Below are 18267 nucleotides of genomic sequence, written 5' to 3'. Positions count from 1 at the left end.
ATAATCAGATCTGATAGCCCACATCAACTTACTTGTTTTTTTGTTTTTTTTCCATTTGTATGTCCCACTAAAATTGGTACAATGATACAACTACTGCTGCTAAGTAATAATAATACTAACAATAATAATAATAATGACTCCAATACAAGCGTTCCCCTCCCATTCTTTCTTCTCACATCCACTCCGATGTCACAGGAACTTTCTGAACAAATCATGTTTTACATGCACTACAGGCTCTGACTTAAAATATGACACAATACCCTACAGCTAACATACACTACATTTCCAATAGTATGTGGACACCCCTTCTAATCATGGGTTTTGGCTATTTCGACCAAACCCATTGCTAACTGGTGCATAAAATCAAGCATGCAGCCATGCAATCTCCATTGACAAACATTGTCAAATTTCTGCCCTGCTAGAGCTGGCCCAGTCACTGCAGGTGCTGTTATTGTGAAGTGAAAATGTGTAGGAGCAACAACAGCTAAGCCGTGAGGCGGTAGGCTACCCAAGCTCACAGAACACCAAATGCTGAAGTGCATACCGTGTAAAAAACCTCTGTCCTGGGTTACAGCACTCACAGAAGTTCCAAACTACCTCTGGAAACAAAGTCAGTGCAACAACTGTTCGTCAAGAGTTTTTTCATGGGTTTCTATTGCCCATTTCATGAATATCAAAGTGATTTGCTTAAATCAGTATGGGATATTAATTCTACATACCATGAATATCCATCCCTGACATGATGTGACCTTTTAGGGCAAATAAATGTAAGTGTATAAATTAACAGCAACTACAAAGCTTAAAAAAAAACTAACAAAAAAAATAGATACACGGGGAGGGCAAAGGATCCAGTTTGGGAAGAAAAAAATAAGTAAATGACCTGCTTAATGATTTTTGTCTACAAAAATAAAATTCTAGAGGGCAATCTGGCACCTTTTTGCTCGAAAGAACTGACAGGACACATCCACCAAAACTAAAAAACACATTAATCAACCATGAAGTCTTACAAAATGCTATATGACTGAAAGCCCCGCATAAATGTTCTGAATATATGACAAAAGCATAAATACACAGCTGATTATATTGCCAATAGTTCATTATTTACAATTAATATTAACAGGTGTGTTTTTCCATGTTGAAGTGCTTTTAAAAAGCTTCACATACAATGAGTTTTTCCCCCACAATATTTCTAATGATAACATGGACTGCATACATTTCAAGTATGCCCATTATATGTATGCAGTACACTATTTCAGATTTTTAGAAGTAGAGTCATTTGAACCCTTAACATAAAATAGAAATGCCTCTATGAGAAGACCGATTTATTATTTAAAAAAGGGTGACATTGAAATTTACAGGTTAAAACACTACACAAAACTAAACTCTTGTTTATTTACTAAAACATCTATTAATTTCTGATGAAACATAAAAATAATGTTAAGTCTGATGTTTCAGGTTTAATGCCACACACAGTGGTATGCATTCCAAAATAATTCCAACTTAAAACAAACACAAGCAACGAATGTTTCCACAGAAAAAATTTCTTCATTATTCATGACAGTTAACATGTTTTTTTTTTTGTTTTTTTTTTAAAGTACACCTAGCTTCTTGAAATAGGTCTGTGAAAAGTTGATGTTGAAGGTGGTGTCACACGATTTGCCTTCTCGAGGTCTCCAAGCTTTGTTCCAACCAGGCTGCACTCACAGAGACAGCCAGTAACAGGGTGTGAATGCTCAGCCTCCTCAGTTGTAAATAAAGTTGAACCTACAAAATAATAATCATTTAAGACATTTGAACAGAACTGTAGGTATGCTTAATTTCCTGTTAATAAAATAAAACACTCAAATGTTCATAGACAATTTATGTAGTAACCTTTAATGAGAAATTTTTTTTTTTTTTTCCGCACCAAAATAAGTTTGTGTACCCAGGTTCCATTTGAAATTCAAGTATGGAAATTAAGAGCCTGGACCAATAGACCACAGTGACACATCTCACCTGCTCAGCAGCTGTGGGAGACTGGAAATGATTGGTCCATATCCCGGGGCATTGTCATAAAGCTCAAACAGGGGAGCTGCCACCAACTTGTAATTCTTCGGGACTGCAAACAAAGCTGCAGAAAGCCAAAAGGCGTCTCAAAAATCGTGTACTATGCATTCGATTCATTTTATTTTCAGCATTCAAAATTGTTTTCATGTCTATTTGTAATATGGAAAAAATGTACTATCCTTACAAGATGCATTACAATTGGCAAATCATTATTGAAAATACAATAGATAAATTACGTTCCGGAAGAGGAGAGCAAATTGACAGCAAGTGGGCTGTGTTGGCCAGGAAATCAAACAACTGTTCAAACGTGGTGTTCAAACACGGCATACACCAAACACCAAATTTAGCAGCTACAAAGTAAATATTACTACAATGCAGTTGACAGTTAGTTCAAATTAAATTAAATTAAATTAAATTAAATTAAATGCAAAAATACTGCTCATAACACTGTAGAGAATCTCACCATAACTTCATTACAGATGGCAACTGTTAACTGAGCCAAGATTGAACCCGGTTGCAAGACCTCCCCAAATAACATTGCCAGGTCAAAGATTTTTGCAGTGACCTGCAGGTTCTTACCTTTCTCCTGCAGCTGAACCAGGAAGAGCTTTTTGTGTTCTTTGGGTTTGGTGATGTGAGCTGGAATGTAGGGGTACTGCAAGGGGACCGGGTAGAAAAGTCAAAATAAGAGCCTTAGTGTTGGGCCCCGTAAGGTGCACTGCTGAATGCAACACATGCTACACAGAGCTGCTCTTTCTCAGAAGCAACAGGGAAAAGCAAAATACCACAAGACTACAGTTAAGAGATTAAACTTATCACAATTAAACAAGTAGCTGTTTTGCATTCCAATTTAATTTTGAGCAGTTTTCCAACCCAACACAAGCACAGGATAGATGTAATGGCAGGCCGATGGGGGAAGTTTGCAACCAGTGTAAAAGCAACCCCCTGCCGGTGCTGGTTTGGTGTAGGTATGGTTAAGGGGTTTTTGAGCAACATGTATGGATCATATCCCAGAAAAACTGGCTGGGAGTCACTGGGCAAAACACAGTGCTTGGTTCCTTTGAAATGTGGAACCAAAAAATATACATTTACTCCATTTACTGGGTTTTCGTATCTTATTATTATTATTATTTATTATTATTATTATTATTATTATTATTAAATTACTAATAATACTGTCTACCGCCGATCCCAAACACATTCCTCAACCCCTTCATTCAATTTGGTGATGTTAAATCAGGTTTTTTTTAAAATCCCAACTCAGCATAAACTGCATTCAATGTTGAGACCGAGGAAAATTGAAAATGAAAATAAAATTCTACAAACAAAAAAAAAATGTTGAGATCGCAGACACAACAGCACAAAGTTGGGGATGCTCACCTGTGGGGGTTCAAAGTTTGGGCGCCACCAGTTCCCGATGCAGTCATCAATCACCCAGTCCTGCTTCACCCCGTCCTGACGGCCTAGAATCTGGTGAGGAAAGGCCTCGCCTAAATTAAGTGGCACACTGCTAACGAAACCAACCGAGCAGTCAATTTCCACAGTTCTAGGGGACAATGCGGTCAACAGTTTATCTGGGTTAAAATAAACTTCCACCAATCACATTCAGTCACCTGATATAGCACACAGCTGAAAACCAGAAACCAGAGTGACAGATTATGACTGACCTATAAAAACTAGTCTGAGACTCGATAAATCCAAATTGACAAAGATCTATAAACTGAATATAATCAGAATACTTCCAACATATCCAGATGAAGACACTGTGTATGCAGGAGATTGCTCCAATACATCTGCGTTTTTATCGGCATTTTAAGAATAACCTCAAGCATAAAATTCCTTGGTGTGCCACCTGGATACAAGCCTACATTCTGTGAAAAGAAACTGAATCAATACCACTAATATCAAGGACTGGAACACCTAATCAATACCTCTGTCATCAATCGCTTCAGACCTTCAACTTCATCCTCTCCTGGGTTTAGCTCTCCTCCGGGACTGCGATATTAAAAACATGCAATTTTTTCAATAACATAAGTATTCAAACAACTGACAGATTAATAATTCAAAGAAGCATCCAATGCATTGAAGCCACCTTCAAAGTGCAATACAGCCAAGTTGCTACAGACAGTTTCCTCCCTTTAAAAGTGTGGTCTGCCTTACAGCAACAAGATTGTGTCATATAAGCAGGTCCTTAGCAATGGCTTTCACTACTAGTGTAGTAACTTAATTGTCTCCTGGAGTCAGCAGCTCTCCCAATTTATAATTTCAGTCTGCCTTCAACCCTGCCCATTGCAAATAAATATTAAAACAATTATTTTGGTTGAACAGATGACGATACACGTGCAGGCAATGTCTCCGCACACCCGTTTTTTCAATGGGATGTGGATCAATAATACCAATTAAGTTTAAGACGCATTCTATTGCTGCATGCAAACATTTACCCAGGTAGGCGCCACACATTAATGGTGGTTGAATTTCCCGTTGCAATGCGAGAAGATTTGAGATCATGATATTAAAGACGTTATTTAAAGGCATGGTAATGCCGTTTATGTTGTCTGATAAAACTGGCCGTTTAATGGCATTAGTGCGTTACAACCTTTCAGCTGAAACCCGCAGCGTGAGCTACTCACAGTTTGAAGAATGTGGTCCCGAGCTGCAAGAGTAATACGTGGGGCAGCCTGTGCTCGTGTACGATGAGAACTCCCTCAACTGTCCGTCTCATTCCAATCTTCTCGAACTCCTCGCGCATCCGCTGGAACCGCGCTGCCACTGAGCTATCTTTCTCGTACAAAGGCTCCTTCGTGCCGAAAGTGTAGTTCGTTAGGGGGTACCTGAATGCAAAAAAAGAACAGAAGTACATAGTTGCATCGCCATTGTTCGATATAACCTATATAGTTCGACATTGTTAGATACCTATTTCTCAATTCAAAATATCGAGCGTAATCACGGTGATCCAGTTTTGCTAGATAGCACGCATTTTATTTATTGCAAAAAGCACTACTACAGCAATGAAATCAAACGTATTTCACAATGATAAACAAAAACCTTAATACACAACGCGCTTAGCATGCAAGCTAGCGCTGTAGCTATCAAGTTAGCTACGTAGCTACACGGCGACAGGTTTAGCTTGTTCAGTTTGTGAAAACAACATCGGGACAACACAAACAGTTAAAAGTCACAGTGAAATTAAGAGAATTTGAATATTTACTTACAAGTTGATGGTTCTCTCCAGGGTGAGCGGTTTGGTGGGCGGGCTAATGTATTTGTTTCCGAACTGGTTTACTCCACGGGGCCAACCGGTTGACGATCGGTTGGGCGGTACGACCGACATGATTCTGTTATAGTCGTATCAATTACGTAAATAAAACAAAAGTAACTTATAAGTAACTCAGTTGCGTGCAGGAATACAAAGGTTCCACCGGCAACTCACTTACGCACTGCTAAAAAAGGTTCAATGACCGACGCGTGTTTAAATTCCGAAGACCACAACACTTCCACTGCAGCCAGATGAAAGTACATCCGGGACAACGTACCTTTTTCATATTTTACGACAGTCTTTTTTTTTTTTTTTACAATAGAACGACAATGTGCTGCTTTACGGTACACCTTTCTACAAAAAATCCCGGTCTTGCGTTTTGGCGCATTGATATGGTTTTACCTATGTGCTGTACAAATATAAATATATAATTTTCAAATAATTTTAGCCTGCTGCGTGTGTTACTCAATGTATTTTTCTTACTTGGTCCAATTTCATATCCTTTCAGCTCCCACACATGTCCTTATGACTGTTTCCCCCAGTGAAGAACCCGAGTCCAGCCTTCCCCACTCAAGACATGCCTGAGACGAGAGTGACTGTATTCCAAGTTGAACAATGCACGAGAGGCCTGTGAATTTGGGCAGTGTGATTTGGAACTGTATAGTACATAATAAGACTCTATTGAGCTCTTATAACCTTATTAAATAGCTAACATGGAAAGCATTTTTGAAAATTAATGAACATGAAAAAATGAATGTGACATGTCTTTAAGGGTGATTACAAGCCCTTAAATTGTCTTAAATTTATTTTTGTTCATAAAATTGTCTAATACATCATGACAGTTGAATATATCATGGTGTATTTATCTGTGGTTACAATGTGTTTGTATTTGAATGGTAAAAGCCCGCAATGTGTCCTTTTCTTGGACCAGAATAAACATTTGGACAAATGTTTGGTCAATGTTGTCGTTTTAGATAATTGTAAAAATGTCAAGTAGCTAAGAGTACAACTTGCCTGTGCTTACGTGTGTGGCCAACTGTCTTAAATGTTATTCTAAGAAGCATTTAAAATGTCTAAAAAGCCTTAAATTTAACTTGCTAGTGCCTGCAGACATCCTACTTTAATATGTGGGTGATCCTAACTTAAATTTAGTTCACTGCTTGAAAAAGATGAAAATACTCAACACTGTTATAATGTTGAAATCATTGGTTTATGGTTATTACTGTCCTGAAACTACAACAATGCAAGACAATGTATATTTTATTGACAAGCAGTTTTGGGTGTTTTAATTTCGTTCTTGTGCACTTCAATCTGTTGACATATCAAGAAATTGTAATGATGGTAATGCCATTATTTTATCAGAAAAATACTAGGGAGGATGTAGTCATGATATTCTGTCAATATGCTGCAGTTGATGCTTATGATGGTGGTGGAGGTGATTATGGTGATGAGGAGGTACTGCATATTATACTAGCACATATGCTTTGGGGGACCTGCTATGGACATTGCACTAGTGCAAGTCACCCTTTTTATGTTGTTTTTGTATGTAGTTTTGTATGTTTGTCTCATCTTCTGTACCATAATTATGCTTGCTTCAGCACATATTGCTTACCTAGAAATGTAACTTGAACCTGATCTCAATGGTTTTCTATACAATGAAAATAAAGGCTTTCTATTCTATTTGGGCTTGATATGTGTACATTTTTTATTGTTGCACTGAGTATCTTTGAAAATAAATTTTGAAGATATGAATTACAGAAGCAATGGCATTTCATTGGTAGGATAGAATGGAGATCAAAATTACAACACCATGATATACCTTTATTTAATACACAAAATCTAAATGTATGGTCAGGGTTTAGTAAGTAAGTGACCAATCAGCAACGTTGTGGAAAGGTAAATAACGTAATAAAGAAGTTTAAACAACGTGTCAGCGACGTAAATATATAACGTTACGACGGATGACTGCCTGGCGACGTAATCACAACGTCGGGGTAAGGTTATTCTCAGAGACTGTAAAAAATAAAAGCCAAAAAACCTTAGACAGTTTTTTAAATGTTTAAATGTGCCCAGCATTCCAAGGGTTGTTGTAAGATTCAGTAGCCAATCAGGACTTGAATACAAGTTTTTTGTAGAGTGCAAAAACTTTGATATTATTTATTTAATTTAATTTCTTTTGTTGTTGTTGAAAACACAGCATTCCAAGACTGTACATTGTTGTCAGATTCTTTGTAAGACTCTGCTATGCCGTAAATAGTTGTTGATTTTTTAAAATGTGTGTTGAATAAATGACTTATTTATAACAACATTCACATTACGTAGTCATATTTTCAAATCTCCAGTCAGCTTTTAGCATTGACATAATGTAGGGCCCTATGGAATCTGTGTTATAGCTTTTTTAAATGTTCAATTCCGCGATTCCATCCGTGATTCTGTTATCACAGAAACTATAGGGCCCTACCTTAATGCTGCCATCAGTCTGTCGCTGGCCCGCACTGGCCCCTGTCAAAAAAGACACTTGGCTGCTGGCCCGCGCCGGGCCGCCAGCCCCCATCAAATCTACTTCCCACCGGGCCTAACAACTTTTCTGGGGGAAACCCTGCAGATGGTGAGTCAAATACTGTGTCTGTGCTTTTAGGAGGGCTAAAATGTCTGCAGGCGTAACAATACGCAGAGTCCGATAGTTTTGAGTACTCAAGTCAGGGGTGAATGTTGTACCAGGCTGCCTTGAAGCTCCTTCTCCTGTCCCCCATCAAGGTCCTTGGAAACAATTTCAAGTTTGGCTGCATCGGTGGGTCTTCTTTACATTTGCTGATATCTGTGGAGAAAGACAAACCAAAGTATATACACTCACTGGCCACTTTATTAGGTAGACCTTGCTAGTACTGGGTTGGTCTTCTGCTGCTGTAGCCCATCTGCTTCAAGGTTTGACGTGGTTTACGTACAGAGATGCTCTTCTGCATACCTTGGTTGTAACGAGTGGTTATTTGAGTTACTGTTGCTTTTCTATCAGCTCGAACCAGTCTGGCCATTCTCCTCTGACCTCTGCCATCAACAAGGCATTTTTGCCCAGAGAACTGCTGCTCACTGAATATTTTCTCCTTTTCGGACCATTCTCTGTAAACCCTAGAGATGGTTGTGTGTGAAAATCCCAGTAGATCAGCAGTTTCTGAAATACTCAAACCAGTCCATCTGGCACACAACAACCATGGCATGTTCAAAGTCACTTAAATCACCTTTCTTCCCCATTCTGATGCTTGGTTTGAACTTCAGCAGATCGCCTTGACCATGTCTACATGCCTAAATGCATTGAGTTGCTGCCACGTGATTGGCTGATTAGATATTTGTGTTAACGGGTGCAGTTTGCAGTTGAACAAGTGTACCTAATAAAGTGGCCAGTGAGTGTATAGATAAGGCACATATAGCAATCAAGAAACACCAATGGGATATCTATATTGATAGATCGATGACATGAGGGAGAATTTGATTAATCTCAATCATAAGACCACACACTTCTACATGGACACACCATATGAACTGTAATTACACTGCTTTACAAGCAGGGAAATATTTTTTCAACATCACAAACCTGATGGTCCAGTGCTTGTGGATGCGCATGTATCCTCTGTCTGTGTCTCACACTCTGCTTGCATGTCACCCTCAGCCTCACTCTTGGGATCTTCATCTGTCTCTTCTTCCTGCTCTGTGCCCTCACTTTGAAAACCAGTCTCTCCAACTAACAAGTCCTCTGGCTTTCTCTCTGTGGCACTCTCCACTTCCTGCTGTTTCTCTTCAGCTCTCTCAACACCTGGATCATCTGGCTCTGTCTGAATGTCTGCCTCATCATTGTCGTTTTTATTTTTTGGGGCGAAATAGGACATAATGTCCTTTTTTTCTCTTCATTTAGATGATAACTATAGAGCAAAAACAATGGAGAGGAATGCACAACACTTCAGCAACCCAGAATATTAATATACTGTTGCTGGCTTGCTTGAATTAATTTGTGTTGTGGTAGCCTTTGCGCTTGCATTTCACAACTATATAGCAAAACCGATGGAGACGAATGTATAGCATGCCATCAACTCAGGCTAACCATTCATGAAGAGAGAAATTTTCTTCCAAACACTTTTGCAAAGCTTACAACAAGTATTAATGCAAGCAAACTGTTAGCTGTTTACGTTGGCTGCTATTAAGTTAACTAGTCAACAACAACATTTCCTGACCATAAGTCTTACCTTGTAACAATTACACAAATATAATAGTTTTGCTCACCTTCAATTCTTCGTGGTAGTCTCGCAACGTTTAGCTTTGATTCTTGCTTCTGGTCAGAGCTGACAGGTGGTTGGTAGCCTACTTTCTTTCCAGCCAGTGGCGGTGTACCGCTCTAAGGGATCCAACTGGAATGTTGAGCCACATTTGTTCCGCCTTTCTCGTCAGCACCATATCATTGCAAGAAATCGATAATTTTATTATTATTGTAGACCAGTGGTCTCCAACCCTGGTCCTGGAGGGCTACAGGGTCTCCTGGTTTTCATAGTGACTCTGCACTTCATAAATCAATTAGAGCAGTTGATTACACAGGTAACTCAACTCATCTGGTGTCTTGGGTCTCAATTGGGTGCTGATTTTAAGGTGAAAACAAAAACCAGCAGACCCCGTAGCACTCCAGGACCAGGGTTAGAGACCACTAGTGGACTCTTCGTTCGGAGCGGGGCCACAGGGGAGTTCAAGCTCAGTGTTACAGGGGCACCGCCCATGCCCTGCTCCTGTCGAATGACTGAAGTTAAGCAAGTGTGGGTTTGGTTAGTACTAGGATTTGAAACGGCCTGGGGAAACTACTAAGTTCCTGCTAGAAGTGGTGTTGGTGGGCCAGCAGGTCAAATAAGCCCCAGTGCAATGCGACGTTAAACCGAGGTCCTGACTCACTACGGTCATTAAAGACCCCATGACACCTGTGTCCCCCAGTGTCCTGGTCAAATTCCCAACCAGGCCCTCTTGAACTTGCCAATCATTCCCTGCTTTAATTAGCTAGAAAATGTTCTCTCCACCTACGTTAATTTCTGGTGAGCTTTCAGGTGCAAAATGGTTTTATTTTTCTTTCTTTTCTTTTTTTACTTTTGAGAGAAAATTTAAAGGATACAGAAATCAGTAGAATATTCCTTAAAATAAATTTGCCCTCGTATAAGTAGCACTTATCCAACGAGCAGTCTAGATCTCATGGATTGCATCCAATTAGGTAACAACTCAGTTTGATGGCTCGGGTGGTCTGCTATCCAATCACTTTGTTGCCCAGAATATGTATTTGAAAAGTGGTGGTACATTTCCCATACACTCGGTGGTGGGTTGTAAGAAATGTCACAGTAAATGTGACTACTAATTACGTCTTTCACGCTGGCTGTGCAGCATGGTTAGAGAATCAGGTTTGTAACTCCTGGGTATGTTCAATAACATATGCTTTTGCAAAACTGTCTGTAAGCATGCTGCATCATTTTTGTTGAGGGCAATCAGCCAGAGAATTAGGTCTACAATATGGCTATATGGAGTGTTCAAACTTTATTTGGAAATAAGATTCTTTTTCATACTAAATTATCTTTGTTGTTTAGTTAATTTTCTAATCCACAAGCACAGTTGTAAATGGGGCATTTCACCACGCACCTGATATCAGGAACTGTTCGCTGCCAGCTTCATGAAGCTCATTTGAGCACTCACAATTAGGCTTCTACCATATAGTTCTTCCTGTTAAGGCTGCATTGACCCTGTGGTTTCCTGTCTCAAAATAGCAGCTATTTCAGTCATCAAGTGGACTACACTGATAGGAAATGTTCTAGTTTGACTGAACAGCCAAACGTCACAGATGCTGTAGAGTGAAAGGTAGTACATTTTTCACCTACCTTATTTTGCGATGTATCATCTAAATACCTCCTACTCCAACTCCACATTCTCTTGGAATACTGGCCAGGTGGTCGCCAGCTTTGTCTTAGGGCTGTGCTGTCTGGTGGGCGTCCCTGGCAACATTGCGGTCATCGTGGGCATACTTCATAATTACAAGAAAGAGAATTTCACTCGGAAGCTGATACTGAACCTGGCCATCTCTGACCTCTTGTCCCTTCTAACACTCCCAGTGTCAATCTACTCTCTGCTGCATGGCTGGGATTTCGGCCAATTTCCCTGCAAGCTCTTATCCTACGCAGTTTACTGCTGTTTATACACCAACGTGCTGATGGTCACCCTGATGAGTGTGCAGCGTTACCTGGTAGTGCTGTACAAACAGTGCTGGGCAAGACTGCGTAGGACACGTGAGATGGTGCTGCTGGTTTCAATGTGGGTGCTGGCATGTCTCCTTGCCTCTCCAAACATCCTATCCTGGGACACTGTGGACAAGAATAATTTACGGATGTGTCAAAGGAGCCCAAGGACAGATGAGGAGAAAGTGGCTGTTCTGCTTGGGGAGACTTTGCTGGGGTTTGTCATCCCTTTCTCCATCCTGCTCACCTCTTACTTCTGCCTTCACAAGAAAGTGAATCAGACCACCTTCTTCAACAACCAGAGGACGACCTGGCTGGTGACCAGCATCGTGGCAACCTTCTTCATCCTCTGGTTTCCCGCACATGTCATAAACATATTGGACATCACCACCACCCTGTTGAGAACATCCCAGCCAACTGTATACGAAAAGTTGAAGCGCTTCAGGAGAGCCAGTGGGGACATCGCTAAGACTTTGGTCTTCATCAACAGCTGTGTGAACCCCTTTCTGTATGCCTTTGCATATCGTCCAGTGTGCCGCAGTTCAGAGCCTGTCTAGAAGGACACTCAGGCATGACTCGCCTGAAGATGTCTTGGCTTCTTCCATTTCTCCTTGGAATCCAAGCCTTTGTGGCCGCCATAGTTTTCCTCTTTCTGAAAGTACTGGTAAGGGCTCTAACAATTTGATCATCGCATGTCAAAATTAACAATCAGTAATTCAAAATTATGTCTGAATAAAGTTTCTTGGGTCCTAAGTCGCCAGATGACTCCATGTATTTAGGGACCTGTTAACAACTGTTTTAAATTCTAACCTGAGTGTTATAGCTGTTTGCATTTAGTAAACTTTGCTATCCCACTGTTTTTGTGAAGGTCGACTAAATCCTATATTAAGGGGTCAGTATATAATCTTCCTGATTTTCCACATTGGCTTAAAAGTTGCATTATTATTATTATTATTCTTCTTATTATTATTATTATTATTATTATTATTATTCATAATAATAAAATTGTCTCTGCTGGTTTTTGATTGGAATTGGTCAGTTGAGTCCTATGTTTGCATTTTGTTGTTTTGTTTGTTTCTGTGTTGTTACACAATAAGGAAGAAAACATAACAATGAGCAAAACTGGACAATTTGTCTTCACATCATCTACATACAAAAATGCAGTTATTAATCATTCAATCAATTTAGAGAGATACCACCTCTAAATAAGTAACCTCCTCTTAAGTTACAAGAAATCCAGTCTGTGGTGTGTAGAGTGTCAATCCATGCCTTTGTCTTTGTTGTGTGACCCCCTGTAATCCTGTATTTTGTATCATTCTGTATGTCTTACCTGTTTGTGTTATGTATGCACCTACTGTGTCCTCCTTGAGGACAAATTATTTATCTATCTATCTATCTATCTATCTATCTATCTATCTATCTATCTATCTATCTATCTATCTATCTATCTATCTATCTAATGTTCTGTATGGAACTGTTCACTGCACAAAAATCGCAATGTAAAATTTGTCTGTGATATGTGCAAGTAGAGCTGTCACCACTATGAATGTGGAGTACATCTTTACAGAAAGTCTTTTTTCTTTTAAATATACAACTGCCAAAGCAATGATTGTTCATTCTTTCATGCAATTTTTAACTAGGCATTGTCACTCCTGCAGAATCAAACTAAACGATTCCCCTGAATTTATACTTTGTTAATTACAGTTTTTGTTATTTTCATCCCTTTTTATGCGTAATGTTTGAAAGTATAATACACCCCCTCCCATATTCACTGGACTGGTTTTTTAAAAAAGTGTGAGAAAACGCCGTAATGTCTGCACACCTTAGACATATGAGAACAAAGTCACATCATATAATTTAGCACTTTGTGGTTACAAATGTCACAGTGTTTCTCTAGGTTCAGAATGAATATTGCCTCAGTAAATGTCTGCAGACATTGTTTTAAACAGGTTTTAGTCCTATAAAACTCAAAGGTAACACTTGATCTCTTTTGCCTTCTCTTAGATTTATACATTGTGAAATGACATGAATGCATATTGACAGGTGACACCGCCAAAGAATATACATTTCCAAGAACTGCAGCTGAATGTAACCATTTGTGGTAATATGGACACATACAAAATCATAACTAGTCAGCAAATAGTTTTACTTAAAAACTTCAAAAGTATTTTTAGGGATATAGCATTGTCAGGCATTGTAGCCCTATTCTTCCTGGCCAGTCCGCCAGTGGTCACTGTTCCCACGGGTAGATCCTTCTAATTACATTGTTTTTGAAATGTTCTGTTGCCATTCCATTTAAATTTTTATACTAAATTTTCAGTAGGATTAACGTCATTCGAATAATCTTAATTCCTAAAAACATTGATTGCATCCCTGCTAGCTTTCTAACAACCGTGTAGACCGTTTACGGGCGTTGATCTCACCACAACTGCAAAACAGCATCCAGGTAATAGGGCCTAATTCAGTTATCATGTGACTTGTCTGTGCTACTGGCTCCAGACACCATAAGCAGTGTTCAAGCTTTCAATACTGGATTTATGAAATGTTATTACCATTAATAATGTTTTGTAACCATTTTACATTAATTTATTATCATTTATAAATATGAATTATTCATTTTCATGGTTACAGTTCTATACTTTTATCTAACTTTTCTGTGTACAAGTTTGAGCTTTCCTAACAAAGATAATTTTGTTGAAATGCCTAACATAAACTGAATCAAACTTCAGGAAGAATTATATCCATACATATCCCATGGTGAATTATCCATTTTATTATTTTTAGTACTTTTTGACAGGCGACTCAAAACCCAAACTACATTATACATCTAAAAAAACCATTCATCATAAGTAAACAACATTCAAAACCAAGCCGGCCATTTTCCACTAAACATGCATTTGTCTATTACAAGAATAAGCCATTATTGACCCATAATATCTAATAAAATAACAAGGAAAAATACTAGTTGGTTTATCAATCCCATGTGCTAGTACAGCATACTGACAATTCAGCCACTCTCACTGTAAAAGCAAAAGTTGAATACATTTAAATGGATACCTAGATCCAAGTCTAATGCAGTGTAATTGCAGGATCTGTTTCTTTAATGTGTAAAATTGCGGTCTATCTTTATGTAGCTGTGCAATGTAGAGAAGCTCTCATCTCCAAAAGCGGGGGTGGGGGGGGGATGATAAAAAACACTGCAGCTTTCTTAATAATTGGACTAACAGGTTTGTTGAACTATATATTAATCTGAACAAGAAAATTCCACCTATAAAATCTTTTATGCAAAGATTTTTGAAAAACCTTCACATTGGTATACACACATACAAATAAATGTTTGTTTGTTCAGCGTCGTTTTTCTGGATGATGGAGTCCAGACTTCTGTAATAGTCCTCTTTGATGTTATTCTCCGCATCCAGGGTTGGTGCATAGGCACTGATGAGGGTGGCAAAGCGTCCCTTTGTAAGAGGAATGCGCCATGTCATCAGCCTTTCGTTGATGCCAGTGGGGGATTCTGGGATGCGCTGCAGCAGATGGGTCTTCACAGCGAAGCCAACTCCATGGAGGCGGCGTGTGCCTTCGGGGACCCCTTTCCAGAAGAAGGTGTACCCCGCACCAACTTCTGTCAGGGAGTCCTCTCCATGTAGCCTGGTCTCGCTGAGTGCTGCGATGTCAATGTTATACTTCGCAAGTTCAAGGGCCACAGGTGCTGTTCTACGGTGGGGCCTGTCAGGTGTTTCAGCCATATCCAGGAGCGTGCGGACATTCCATGAAGCGATGTGCAAGTAAATATTTTTCTTTTTGTTTCTTCGACCGCAAAGAGGGATGTTCCGGAGTTGGGGGAGCAGACAATTTTTGGACCACCTTTTCTAGGTCCTTCCCCGTCAGGGGTGAGCAGTGTGGGGCTGCTCAGACGCAATGGAAGCTGCCGAGGAGACACGCTGCTCCATCCCGCAATCTCAGCGACCATCACTCCATTGCCGTCTGTGTGCATGGTTTGGCTTGGCACTCCCAGCCACATCCTTGGCCTGTACCTGCCGCCATTCCATATTGCCACAGGGCTTTGGGGTGGGGCAAGGGGCTTGCGCAGGGAAAGGATTAAGGTGAGGGTGCGGGTGCACAGTCCTCACTCCCACCATCTTCACTCCGCCAGGCATAATTCCGGTGGCATGAGGAGCTCATGACGACCTTCGTCTGGCTGGAGCTGCAGGGGACTGCCGGTGGTCCGGTCGGTTGGACTCCACCTGTGCCTATTCCCAACTGCAGATTTGAGCTCAGGGTTTACTCCCCTAGCCATCGTACCACCCAATGGTTTACCCACGTGGCAGTGGGGCAGTGGTTGGCGTAACACCTCTAGGGACCACTGCAGCCCCGAGATCCCCTACTGGTTCAGCCTGGGGTTGTGAAACCCCAGTTACCATGGGCTGCCACGAGTAGGCATAGTAGGAGTCTTGGTGAGGGAGAGGCTATGTACTGACCACAGAAGACTTACACGCTGCTTCCTGGACCCCGGCTGGGGTGGCCAGCAGCAGAAGCTGAAGGAGGGAGATTGCAGGCATCCCTAGATGCAATGGCTCGTTTAGCAGACTGCACTAGACGCATCACAACACCCTGCTGGCAGTACAACCGGCCAACCCACAAAGTAGTCGTTCTACTACCACGTTAAGCGCACGCATGCTTTGTATGGCAAATGGACGTCCGCCAGCAAACCGGACTCCAGGGACCAAACTAAAGCTATGAGACAGAGAGTAAAAAACACCTACGTTGCAAACACATCTTGGGGTCCACACTCGAAATGATCCCACATGTTGGATGATTTCCTGCCTGACATAGTCTAATAACTTTTTAATGACAAGGCGCAGCCCCCGAATGGAGTTTGAGGGTTTTTTATTTTATTTTATTTTATTTTATTATTTTTAATTATTTTTATTCTTTTTTTTTAACCTGCGACTAACCGACTAATGAAAACTTGGTCGACTAAGACTCTTCTCATCGACTAACGGTTTGGTCAACTATTAGATGCATGGTGGAGCATAGCCTGGGTGTCACCCAAAGATTTCAGTTTCTCAAATTAAAAAAAGAATAAAAGTAGCATACAACAAAATAAATGAAAAAGTGAAATGGAGTAAATTCTTGTTAAGAAGCCATCCCATTCATTAAAAATTATTAGTATGTATATCGCAATTGTCTGAAATTTTGATTTTTTTCCCCCTCAAAAACCCCCAAGACCTGCTATGGTGGCCATTTTGTTCTTAGCTATTCTTTACATGTATTTGATGGCTGTTAATTTCTGTAAACCACTAATTAAATCGGCAATAATCATTTCCCTAATGCCTCTTGCCCGTTTATTTTAGTTGCAATAAAATAACATGTGAGGCAATATAGATCCCTCATATTTACAGAAGTTAGCGTGGTCGAGTTAATTTGTTTATTCCAGATAATTGAGTCTTATTTTGTACCCAATGCCCCACAACTGAATGATGTCAGTGAAATGTGAATAAGAAGAACTACAGTTTTAACAATAGTTTTACTTTATATTAGTCAGCAGATAGCAGCAAGGTAATCTCATATTTATTTTTTTAGGATTTTATAATGAATGGCCAGTGATTAAAATAAATCCTTATCAGTTTATATATGAAAGTGTGTGCCAGGACTGGGATTATGCAGAAGTACTGAAATGCCCTGAATAAGAACATTGCTATGCAAGCTTGAAAGACTTAAAAACAATTCAGCACTGCACCAAGTATTAATGACATTCAAGTTGCAAATCCCACAATGCGTTTTACTCCACTTCTATCTTCTGAGATTTGTGATGTGGCATAAGCTAATATATTGTCCTAACTGGTGTTTGCTTAGTTTTCAGGAGGACAAATATTTAAAAAAGCAAAGTAATTCCCAAGTAATTAAACACATGGGAAATGTCTAGAAAATTTAAAAGATGGTGAATTCAATCCTGCCTTTCTCTGAACATATTAACATGTCACAGATGCTGTTGAGCAGGGCTGCCCAACCCTGTTCCTGGAGATCTACCAGCATGTAGGGTTTGGGCAGATACAGGGTTGGGCGGCCCTGCTGTTAGTGCAGTATGTTTCTTCTTTCATCACAAGTCACCTATGCCAACATCGACGTCTACAGCAGCTCCTGGACTCCAGCTCCAACTCCACCTTCCCCTGGAATGCCAGCCGCATGGCCCCCAGGGTGGCCGTGGGGCTGCACCTTCTGGCTGGTGGCCCTGGCAACATCACAGTTGTCGTGGTGATGGCACACAATTGCAAGTGGGAATTTCACCCTGAAGCTGATGCTGAATCTGGTGGTCTTTTTTTACTTATGTGTTGTAATAGCATGATTGATGACAAAAAGGAAAGATAATTAAATTGGTCATCTTATTTTTCATGCTTGAAGGCCAACCAATTTCTCTGTGTTGTCAGGCCTCTGCCTTGAGAAAATTCAAATAATGATGCAAACCTTTACATTTTCAATTTACAGGGGTGACTCATACCCTACCAAAAAGTTCCCCTTTCAGAACAAAGACAGGTGAATTGTCTTTTTATTAGGAAGGCTGTGTGGAGTTTGCACGTTTGCATGTGATTTTCTCCAGGTACTTCTGGTTTCCTCCCACAATCCAAAAGCTAATTGGAGATGCTAAATTGCTTGTAGGTGTGAGTGAATGGTGCATGTGCGATGGATTGGGGACCTGTCCAGGGTATATTCCTGCCTGTT

The 18267-nt window shown here is 40.2% G+C and overlaps 2 protein-coding genes across 2 annotated transcripts; one reads left to right on the top strand and one right to left on the bottom strand.

Annotated features, from left to right (window-relative positions):
• Positions 1-1307: 1307 nt before the first annotated feature.
• nudt21 (nudix hydrolase 21) lies at positions 1308-5584 on the bottom strand. The gene is made up of 7 exons (XM_064335418.1): positions 5259-5584; positions 4677-4877; positions 3978-4041; positions 3427-3516; positions 2626-2701; positions 1996-2110; positions 1308-1764 (listed from the first exon to the last, which is right to left on the bottom strand). Exons 1-7 carry the CDS (start codon positions 5375-5377, stop codon positions 1743-1745), a joined length of 687 nt encoding a protein of 228 aa, XP_064191488.1. The 5' UTR covers positions 5378-5584; the 3' UTR covers positions 1308-1742.
• A 5036-nt stretch (positions 5585-10620) lies between these two features.
• Positions 10621-13095, top strand: LOC135256099 (leukotriene B4 receptor 1-like). The gene has a single exon (XM_064337970.1). It carries the CDS (start codon positions 11205-11207, stop codon positions 12102-12104), a length of 900 nt encoding a protein of 299 aa, XP_064194040.1. The 5' UTR covers positions 10621-11204; the 3' UTR covers positions 12105-13095.
• The last annotated feature ends 5172 nt before the right edge of the window (positions 13096-18267 follow it).

The sequence above is a fragment of the Anguilla rostrata genome, chromosome 5, assembly GCF_018555375.3.
Source record: "Anguilla rostrata isolate EN2019 chromosome 5, ASM1855537v3, whole genome shotgun sequence".
Lineage (NCBI taxonomy): Eukaryota > Metazoa > Chordata > Actinopteri > Anguilliformes > Anguillidae > Anguilla > Anguilla rostrata.
The sequence above is the reverse complement of the archived record's forward strand: the minus strand, read 5'-3'. Positions and strand labels throughout refer to the sequence as shown.